This window comes from Myotis brandtii, unplaced genomic scaffold (genome assembly GCF_000412655.1).
Source record: "Myotis brandtii unplaced genomic scaffold, ASM41265v1 scaffold359, whole genome shotgun sequence".
Lineage (NCBI taxonomy): Eukaryota > Metazoa > Chordata > Mammalia > Chiroptera > Vespertilionidae > Myotis > Myotis brandtii.
The window spans coordinates 15079-26439 of record NW_005363802.1 but is presented as its reverse complement, the minus strand read 5'-3'; the positions used below and the strand labels follow the sequence as shown (position 1 = coordinate 26439).

Genomic DNA, 11361 nt, shown 5'->3' with positions numbered 1-11361 from the left:
CTGCCTCCTGCACGCCCCCTACTGAGGATTGAGCCAGAAACCCGGGCATGTGCCCTAACCAGAGTCAAACCATGATCTCCAGGTTCATGGGTCAACGATCAACCACTGAGCCACACCAGCCAGGCAAGGCAAAAGACTTCAAACCTGAGCCAGTTGCCAAGTGTGTCTTCCATGCACCCACCACATGGGATATGGTCACCTCTCTGCAAAGTTATCTTTAAGCCCACCTAGCATTCTGTGGTGCCCTTTCCCACAGGGGAAGCATTTGTGTAAAGATGAAGCCTCCTTTATGGCAGGGCATGTAGAATTCGGCCCAGCACTTTGAATTGCATTTTAAACACATCCTAATTCATTAGGCAGACTTGTCACTCAGCCCCAACAACAGTATTGCTAGGATTCACAGCCTGAGCCTTTACAGAAAAAAGTTTGCTGACCCTGATCTAGCTTTGCATTTTTTATTTTTTTCAACTGATTCTGGCAACAAAAACCTTTATATATCTTCTGCACCCAATTCCAAGGAAAACATATTTTTGCAATTAATCCAGGTCAGATATTCCCAGACTCCTACAATGCCCAGAGTTCTGAAAAAAAATGTTTTTAAAGTGAATTCCTCAAAATTAATCTGAAATGTTTAAATGAACTTTTCCTAAGAATGGAAACATCTCATTTAACATAGTAATTTACAAGATAAAATTTAGGCACTTAGAGGATATAATAGTAAAATGAGCACAGCAACATATAAAACCTGCTAAATAAGAAGGACTAGAAAATAAAAAGAGATTAGTTAAGGGATTAGTAATGTGAGATGACCAGTAGCTTTTTTTTCTTTTGAATTTTTTTGTGATGCTATTATCTAATTTTTGTTTAAAAAATTATAAATAATTGTGAAAAGAGTACTGGAGGTTCAAAGCATCAAATAAAAGCAAATATATATTTTCTAAACATCTATAAAATAGTAGAGTTCACTTAGAGCATAATTTTGTTTTACTATAGACTTCATTCTTTTAATTTTTTGAATCATGTGAATATATTACCTATTTTTAAATATATATATGTGTGTGTGTGTGTGTGTACATACAAATACATGGATCACATGTTTAATTCACTCCCCCAAATTCCACTCCTACTTTATTCCTTATATTTATAGCCCATTCATCATATATTGTGTGGGTTTGAGGGAGACCAATAAATAGCAATCCTCTTTATCAGCTTCTGATGCATTATAAAGTTAAGACAAAAGAATGCATCAGATAGGAGACCAAAATAAAAGGCTGGGTTGGAGGATGTGACTTTAATCAGCAGAAAAATTTCCTTCCTAATTTAAAAAAAAAATCCTGAAATGAAATCAATTCCTCTACAGTGTCCCATGTAGAACTAAACTGAGGCAGCTATCACCACACACTGGAGTATTATACAAGATATTCAACACCTTATGACCTGCACCTACCAATCTAAAAAGTGCTCAGCTGTAACCAGCACACACAGCATTCCAGGTGTGTGCCTGCCCATGCAGGGCCAGATTCTGTACTTACTGTAGGGAGCAGCAAATGGCTGCGGCCTGAGGGCAGGAAGGCTCTGAAAAAGAAGAGAACCCAAGCCCAATTTCTCCTTGCAGCTCACCAATCAGATCATTCATTTTACCTCTCAAGAGAAAGAATGAGGGATAGAGGAGAGAGAAACCAGGAGTGTTACCTTAATCACAGATAGAGATAGTAGGAAACATCATAACTAGAGAAAATTCCTCTGGATGAATAGATAAAAATGTAAAACTATTAAAAATTGTCCTAAAGCCTTTAAGAAAATAAACAAGGTACTATGATAGATACCAGCAAACCTATACAGATTTATTTTCAAAATGAGTACTATGGATTTATTTGTCCCCCTCCCTCCAAATTCATATTTTGAAGCCCAAACCCCAAATATAACTGTATCCTATATAATAAAGAGGTAATATGCTAATTGACCGTCACACCCTCACAAGATGGCAACGGCCACAGCCACAAGATGGCAGCGCCCAGTCCCCTCAGCCCTGTTAGCAGTGAATTTTCATGCAACCATTGCCTTTTTAAGAAAATCCTTACCTAAGGATATGATTATTTCTTTTAGATCATCTGTTCTCGGGGAGCAGGCCTAAGCCAGCAGGTGGGCATCCCCCAAGGGTCCCAGACTGTGAGAGGGTGCAGGCTGGACTGAGGGACCCACTGTGTGCATGGATTTTCATGCACCAGGCCTCTAGTTTGGAGATAAGGGCCTATAGGAGGTCATTATGGCTAAATTAGGTCATAGGTGGAGCCCTAATAATATAGGATTAGTGTCCTCATAAGAAGAGATACCAGAGAGCTCACTCTTTCCCCTTCCACTTCCCCTTTATTGAAGAGGTCACATGAGCACACAATTAGCTGGGGGCACCTGCAAGCCAAAAGAAGAGCCCTCAGAATGAAATCTACCTTGGCAGCACCTTAAATTTGGACTTTCCAACCTCCAGAACCATGAGGAATAAATTTCTGTTGTTTAAGCCACCCAGTCTGTGGTATTTTGTTACAGGAGCCGAGCTGACTAATACAATGAGAGTCGAGTTCTTATCTATACTATCTATCTATTCATTAGCAAGAGAAATATGTATACAACAGAAATGCAGAACGCTTTTGTAAAAGTTAAACAAAAATGTGGTTCCCTTAAAATGAGATTAATAATGTTTTTTCATAATCAAGTTTTAAATTATTACACTATCTCAAATAATACTGCAAGTTATCAATTAAGATTTTCCACTGTTTACTTACTCTGTTTTTTCTCTGTTGGGAACTTTCCTCATGGAGAAAGCCACCATCGCTTTGAAGAGATATTCTTCATTTGTATCCCAGGCATACTGAAGAGAAGTAAAACAGAAATAAAAAGCAAAGAGGCATGAGGTAAAAATTAGTGCACTGGATTGCCCTGGCCTGTGTTGCTAAGTGGTTAGACTGGATTCAATTCCCAGTCAAGGGCACATGCTGGGTTGGTGATTCGCTCCCCGCCCCCAGTCAGGGCGTGTGTGGGAGACAACCAATCAATGTGTCTCTCTCACATCACATCTACGTTTCTCTCCCTCTCTCCCTCTCTCTCTCCCTTCCACTCTCTCTGAAAAGCAACGGGAAAAATACCCTCAGGTGAGGATTAACAACAAAAATGGTGCACTGGATTCTAATTGTGGTCACAGTATTCTACCCCCTCATCTTTCTTATATACTAAAAACTGGAAACTATGATAGATCATATCACCATAATGTTCAGGATAGAGTTTCTTGTACAGTGGGGCCTTGACTTACGAGTTTAATTCGTTCTGTGACGGAGCTCGTAACTCAAATTACTCGTATGTCAAATCAAAAAGTGAACGAGTGAGACACATGATGCTGGGCTGATGTTGTGGCGTTCACTGTAACGTTCGCTGCGCCAACTAGCGGTGGGGTATCTGAAGCTGGCTCATAACCCGAATTTTAGCTCGCAACTCAAAGCAAAAAATCGGCCGAGAGATGGCTCGTATCTCGAAAAACTCGTTAGTCGGGACACTTGTAAGTCAAGGCCCCACTGTACACTGTACATTCTATCATTCCAAGTGTGGTATGTTTTCCATTGCATTATCTTCTTCAGATCTGCAGTATTAATAGCCAATAAATATGACATTTGGACATCTCATAATGGACAAATACAGTCAGTTCCCTTCCTCCCTTTCTTCTTTCCCACAGAAACTGATTCCCCCTCTCAGCTTCCTTCCTTTATAAACATCAGTACAAATTTTCTTAGCTTGAAACCTGAGTGTATGTACATGTTACGGGCTGAATTGGGCTGCCGCTCCCAAAGAAACATTAATTTTTATGTCCTATCCCAGTACCTCAGAATGTAATCATAGTTAGAGATTGTCTTTCTGAAGGTGATTAGGTTAAAATTAGATCAATAAAGTGGGCCCTAATCCAATATGACTGGTGTACTTACAAGAAGAGGAAATTTGGATCACACACACACTGAAAGAAGACATGTGAAGAAATAGGGAGAAGACAACCACCTACAAGCCAAGAAGAGAGGCCTGGAATGACTCCATCCCTCATGGAACTCAGAAGGAACCAACCCTGATGACACCTTGTCTTGGATTTCTAGCCTCCAGAACTGAAAGAAAATAAACTGCTGTGTTTAAGTGACCCAGTCTTTGTTACAGCAGCACTAGGAAACTAATGTAGCCTACTCATATTATAGTGAGTAATCAAGTATTACTGGAGAAAATCACAAAACAGGGTTTCTTGGTTACTCTAAATTCATGGTGACCTACTCCCAAATTCTTAGGTTTCCCCATCAGTTTTCTTTCTCTCATGGTTCACAATAACTATTCCAAGCCCTCTTCAGTCCCCACAAATCTCAGTGCTATCCCTCACATCTCACTAGATGCTCTTGCTTCATAATTTATAGATACATCTCAAGTCATCAATTTAAACTCCCCCAACCTCCTGTCACCAAATACAAGACTTCCTCCATAGACACACATTCTATTTATATCCTTCCCTGAAGGGACAGATGTGGTTTTTCTCCTCCTGTCCAAGGCTATTCCACCCACTTCTATTAGGAACACTTCCCTTCTGCCCTTCTCAGGCTCTAAACAATATCAGTTTCCCCCCTCCTGTTGTTCAATGCTACTTGAGCCTGTCATTTGACTTTCAACCACACTCAAGTCTTTCCCATAAAACAACAGCAAAACCAAATCACTTTACTCAGTCTTCCTTTTTCCACCTACTTATGTCTCTCTCTAGTCCTTCACAGCCAAAATATTTGAAGGAGTTGTCCATACTTCTCTCATTATATGTTCAATGACCATGACCACTTCTTCTTAAACCCCCTCATTATCTGCCTTCCAATTCTGCAATTCTAAAAGCACAGCTCTCTCTAAAGTTACCAGTTATCTCCACATTGTTTAACACAATGAGCATTCTTCATTCTCATCTTGCTTGGCCTCTCAACAGCATTTGCCGCTCTTGAAAACTCCCTTCGTCTTGAAGTACTCTCTTCCCAATTGTGATACAAGAGTTTATTAGTTTTCCTCTTGCCCCCTTTGCAGATTCACTGTCTTCTACAAGGACTTCAAGTTTTAGAGAAACTCAAAGCTCTCTCTCCTCTTGGACCTCTGTACTTTCCCCCCTGGGCACTGTCATTTACTCCAGCTTTCCATTATCATCTTAGAACAAATGACTCAGGAATATATATCTCAAGCCAGCTCTGTCCTTGCCTATTTATTAATAATAGCTCAAACACAACAAGTTCAAAATTAAAGTCTGTTATTGTCTTTACCTGGTTGCCTAACTCATAAATAGGACATCACCCTTCCAGTTGCATAATTAGAAACAAAAGCTCCATCCTTGACTCATCCTTGTCCCTTCCTTGTCATACCATCCCAGTGGCTCTCGAATCCCTACACTACTCTCTCTACACAAACATACACACACACACACACACACACACACACACACACACACACTGAAAGAAGTGTGTGTGTGTGTGTGTGTCACAAATGAACATCACCTCTCACCTACGCTATGCCAATCACCTCCTAATTGGTGCCACCTTTCTACTCTAGCACCCTCCAATCTGTCTTCCACACTGTTGTTAAACTGTCTTCCAAACACAAATTCTATCATGACATTAAAGGTAATATCAAAACTCCCTAACACAGTCCACATATTCTTTGGCCTGACTCCTCCTTTCTCTCTAAGCTCATCATGTGTCATGCTCCTCCTCACTGCTCCAGTTCCAGAAAAGTCAATCTTCCTTCTACCCCTCACTGTCACCAAGTTCCTTCGTGAAGAATCCTTTGCACATGCTGTTTCCTCTGCCCTTTTTTCTGTTATCCCTTAGTTCACTTCTACTCATGCTTCAGACCTCACAGCAAATGCCAGGTACTGAGGCCAAAACCCACTTGTACTTCTCCTTCCTGTAATATTCGTCCAGAACGCACATTTGCATTTGGTTCACTGACTATTTAATGGCCAACCAATTCTCTGACTACTATAATTCCACAAGGATAGGGACAAGCCTGGTTTTAGCTGCTCTGCATCCCTAGAACTGAGGATCCTGGGATAAACAGTATACAGCACTAGGAGAGAGAGTGAATCCTGCAGCCAGACTTGTCTGGGTTCCATCTTACATTTACCACCTGCTGACTTGAGATCTTGAGCAGGTCACTTACTTTCTTTGCACCGATCATCCATTTGATGAGAATAGGAATATCTGTACTACATTCCTCAAAGGGTTATTGTGACAGCTAAATGAGCTGATGTGAGCAAATTGCTCTAGAAGGGGCCCAGCTAGAAAGTAAACTAGGTTCTCAACAATGATTACTCACTGAGTGAATAAAATAAAACATAGCCTCTAAACAGAATACCTCTAAGTTTCTTTAGTGGTTCTCTACTGTTTATAGTCTAAGCATCTTAATATCACCTTCTATTGGGGGAAATTTTCACATACCATACTGGAAAACTGAAACTAAAGTTACAAAATACCACCTTATTAATTCGATACTCTTTACTGTTCCTATAACTACATGAGCACCATGAGTATTAAATTTCAATTTTATAACTATACATTTCATGTTATTATTTTGATACTTAGGAAGAATTAAGAAACTTCATGTTAGAATGTGAAAATTTTGTGCTATGAAAACTCTTATGTGGATGAAATATGACCTCTTTTCAATGTCTACAAAACTGAGGCTAACAAAATTCAAATGACCACAATAGTGAAGCACAGAACCTAACCAAGACCTAACTGCCAGATTCAGGCCCCTTTGCTGCACTATGCTGGGTTGAAATGTTCAACAGTGCAAAATTGTTTTGTATAATACAAACCTTCACATATTTTCTAGCATAAACTGTAGATAAAGTATTTTAGGCAAAATCATTTTATTAACAATTTCTATTTTACTATAATATTTTCATTTTTAAGAAGATACTGGATTTGAGGTCTTTAGAAGCAATCTACGCAACTTTAAAATAACCAGGTAAAGAGGCTCATTATTAGAGAAAGCACAATGTTATTAGCAAACAAAATTTAAAATGAACATGCAGGTTCTCCACTTACTGCTTTATCTCCCAGAGCTGTTCTGATACTAAGTCTCACTTTAAAAGCATTTTCTGCATCTGCCAGAAAGAAAAAAGAGCAGTGTATGATAAAATCTGCCCAAACTGAGCCTAACAAATCCTAATATCTAATGCAAATGAAATCAACAGAACTGCAAATAAACTGCTCCCCAAATTCCTGAAGTTTAACTGTAATCACCTTAGGTGGTTTAAAATTGTCTTTCAAACTCATAAAACAGCTCAACTTTCAAGCCACAACATGTCTATAGATTTTGAAAAATAAAGAGGTCTTTCAATCAAAGACTTATCAAACATTAAAAACTATTCATCTATTTTTAAGTTTCAGGGCTACATACCTGGTTGACAGAGTTCGGCATGAATAGCAGTTACCAGAAAAAAGAGCAGCCACAACATTCTTTCAGAGAGGAAAACACAAGACAAACCAAGGGAAAAATAATCCACCCTCCACTTAAAGCTGCTTTAGCCATTCTGTGACCTGGATTAGAATAGCAGAGAAACAAGCAAACCACCAGCTAGAAGGTTTAATGATTAATCCCCATCACTTAGGTTAATACTTTGATAAAACAACCCCATCTCCTGTCAGTTATTTACAAAAACCTGTTTGGAAAACAGGTTAGTTGTACTTTGCAAACTCTAGCTTGAAAGAATGTTTCCTCTGCTGACTCAAAGTCAGAATTCCTCCCCACACACACACTCCCTTTGTTGTCTGGTTAAGCACAGGATGGAAAGAATTGAGTCCTCTCTGGAGGTTTTTTCCTGATATGAACTTCCCATCTTTTCAGGCCTAAAGTATCTATCTGGCTGACAGATAAGCTATCTTAATTTGGAAAGCTAATATCACTCCTTTCTATCTCTGGAGACAAAAGCCTTGCAAGAAGGGCCTTACCTGACTCACACTTCTGCAGGCAAACATCCTGGCCCAGCTTCCAAATCAAAGGGAATGATTTTGGTCAGCCCGAAGGTGTGGGAGCTGTGCAAAATCACAGCTGATGACAGAGAGCAGTGCTGTCCAATGGAACACCCTGTGATGATGGAAATGCTCATAGCTGCACCACACAAAGTGGTAGCCAGTAGACATGGGTGACTGTTGAGCACTTGAAATGGGGCTGGTGCTGCTGTGAAAGGAATTCTTGATTAAATTAAGTAGCCACATGTGGCTGGTGAGCACATTGGTCAGTGATGCCATAGAGCAGTTATTAAGAGCTGCCCACCACAAACTAGGTCTGCTGGGTTCTTTCTTTAATCCTCCAAAGAGCACCTCACTGGTGCAGTTGTTCTAATTACCTTACAGTGAGGAAATCAAGGCTCGTGTTCAAGGCATTGGTGGCAATGGGAGGAGTGAATAGGTGTCACTTGAACCCTCTCTCCACCACACTGAACCACACTGCATCTCAGGTCATCATGGTGTAAAAGCTGAAACTGCGGCAAAACCTCAGAGATGCTCTGAGTAAGATAAAGAATGGACAAGACTCCTTCCCTGGGGGGCACTCTGTAGAGGCCAGTAGAAGCCCCACAGAGGGTCCATGTCAGGGCTGTCCTCTCTTCCATGCTGCCTCTTCATGCATTTGCTCCCCAAACTCGACCTTGTGGCTTGAAAACCATGAGTGGGAAAATTAGGTTGGGTGACCCGGATGTTAAATAGAAAGTTTGGATTTTTAAAGCAACAATGAGAAAATGCAAACAATGACACTTCTTCAACACTTTGAGAGTCACACCATTTCCCCCTCCTAATTAGGGTGGTATCTTATCATCTGACCCATTTGTGTTTGCTAACTCCACCTGAGGAAACTTGTTTGCCTTTCCTCCACTTTGGTTGCAAGGGCTCAGAGTCAGGCGAAGTTAGACTAGAGGGAGAGGCAGCCAAAAGTTAGCCCAACCATTCTAGAAGTGTCACTATTTAGTGAATTTTCATTTTACTAAACTGAAAATTTCCTAGAAGGAAAAGCTCACATAACTAACCCTTGCAAACAAGGTCAGACTAGATCAAGTTATCTTGGCAAATGTTAGACAAGATAAAGTCATCATGGGAAGGAAAAGTCAATAGAGATTGTAAGAAAGCTGATAACTGGCATCAAGGAACAAAGCCATGTTAGAGACAGAAATCCAATTCAGCTTTCCTTTAGCCTGAAATGTCATAAAAGTACCAAATACCTCTCTTTTGCTTTTACTTAATCATCTATGTGACTAGAGTTGAAGACAGGAAAATGCTGAATTGTAGTCTAAGCCATTCATTTGAAGAGAGAAAATATTTTCCCTTTTAAGTTATGATTTCTCAATGTTTGTTGTCTCATTTTAAAAACAACAGAAAAAATTTGCAACACAAATTCTGTACAGAAAACATAGAAAAGTACAAAACACCCATGATGAACTAGCACGGATGACCAATATTAATATATTTTAATAGTTGATACATACTTTCCTTAACCTTGGATCTTCTTGCATGATGTTGCTGTCGTTTTGTCTCATTGTAGCAGCACTATCAGAACAGGATGATGTAATGGGAATAACATGAACCTTGTCGTCTTCCTCACTTTAATGGGATTACTGGTCTTCCACAGCATCTGGTGAGTCACATTAAATTTGATGTGTTATAAGATAAAAGTCTCCTTTATTTCCAGTTTACTATTTTCTTTTATCAATAATTAATGTTGAATTTTATCAACTGTCTTTTCAGCATCTCTTAATATGATCCTAGAGTTTTTACCATTTGGTGCATTATATTAATAAATTCCTTACATTGAATACTCATTTTGATGATTTTTAACATGCTTCTAGACTCAATTACTGCTTTTTTCCTGGGTTTTTAAACTTATTTTCATAGAATATCATGTAGCTAATTTATTTTTTATTTATTTTTAATATATATTTTTATTGATTTTTTACAGAGAGGAAGGGAGAGGGGTAGAGAGTTAGAAACATCGATGAGAGAGAAACATCGATCAGCTGCCTCCTGCACGCCCCCGACTGGGGATGTGCCCGCAACCAAGGTACATGCCCTTGACCGGAATCAAACCCAGGGCCCTCCAGTCCGCAGGCCGACACTCTATCCACTGAGCCAAACCCGTTTGGGCATGTAGCTAATTCTTTAAAAAATATATATGTTTTCATTGATTTCAGAGAGGGAGAGAAAGGGAGAGATAAAAACATTAATGATGAGAATCATTGATAGGCTGCATCCTGGATGCCCCCATTAGGGATCAAGCCCACAACTGGCATGTGCCCTGACAGGGAATTGAATGGTGACCTGGTTCATGGGTTGATGCCCAACCACTGTGCCACACCAGCTGGGCTCAAGTGCTGATTCTTAAAGTTTATTTTTTCCTGCTTTTATATTGCCATCTTGAAATGTTATAGAAAGATTTCTAACATTGTCTATGTTTACAAATACTTAAAATGCAGAAAAAATACAAAATTCAGAGTTGAAGAATGTGGACCATATCTATTATGGAGGAAGTGTTATTTCAAAAGTTTCATTTCTTGTATTGCCATTTATTATAGGTTTCATATTTCTTTCTGAGTCCATTTTGGCTATTGACAACTTCCATTCATTTTATTAAGATTTTCCAGTATTCTCATGGACTTTATATATCTTTGCCATAAAAAAATGTACATTCATTGCTTATATTCCCTTTATATTTTCTGGTGTGTATTTTTTTCTCATTTTCCCATTTTCTTGCCAGAGGTTTATCTAGTTTTGTTGTTGTTTAATCAAAGAATAAGATCTTGAATTTAATTTTCAATTCTTTTCTTTCTGCTTTGTGATTCATCAATCTTATTTACATTCATTAAGTCCTTACCCCTGTTGTCATTATACTGGCTTTCTTGTTCTTTTTATAACTCTTGAGCTGGTTAATAGGCTTATTTCTTTTTAATCTTTCTCAGTTAATAATGAAAATATCTGTGGCTATTAATTTTCCTTGGAGTATTCTTCTGGCACATGACATAAGAAGTATAGATGCACAGTGATCTCATCCTTCTTTTCAAAAAAGTCTATAATTACGTTTTAATTTTTCTATATTCCAGTATTTGCTTAGAAAAGTATTTGACAATTGCAAAAGAAACAGCAGCCCAAAATGAAATGATTAAAAATATCAACTTTTGCCCAGCTTGTGTGGTTAAGTGGTTGAACATCGACCCATGAATTAAGAGTTTCATTGGTTCGCCCTAACCGGTTTGGCTCAGTGGATAGAGCGTCAGCCTGCGGACTGAAGGGTCCCAGGTTCAATTCCAGTCAAGGGCATGTACCT

The 11361-nt window shown here is 39.1% G+C and overlaps 1 protein-coding gene across 3 annotated transcripts in view; it reads right to left on the bottom strand.

Moving 5' to 3' along the window:
* The window catches only part of TMEM27 (transmembrane protein 27), a 28471-nt gene extending 20882 nt beyond the window's left edge, over nt 1-7589 (bottom strand). For 2 of the 3 annotated variants that reach the window (XM_005871860.2, XM_014544298.1), the window contains exons 1-3: nt 7450-7589; nt 7095-7153; nt 2781-2866 (exon numbers count right to left, since the gene is read on the bottom strand). In XM_005871860.2, the coding sequence (XP_005871922.1) occupies nt 2781-2866; nt 7095-7153; nt 7450-7507 (203 nt within the window). In that variant the 5' untranslated portion in view covers nt 7508-7589. The remainder of the gene's footprint in view (nt 1-2780; nt 2867-7094; nt 7154-7449) is intronic. The other variant, XM_005871861.2, reaches the window with a different exon arrangement.
* Between the last annotated feature and the right edge of the window lie 3772 nt (nt 7590-11361).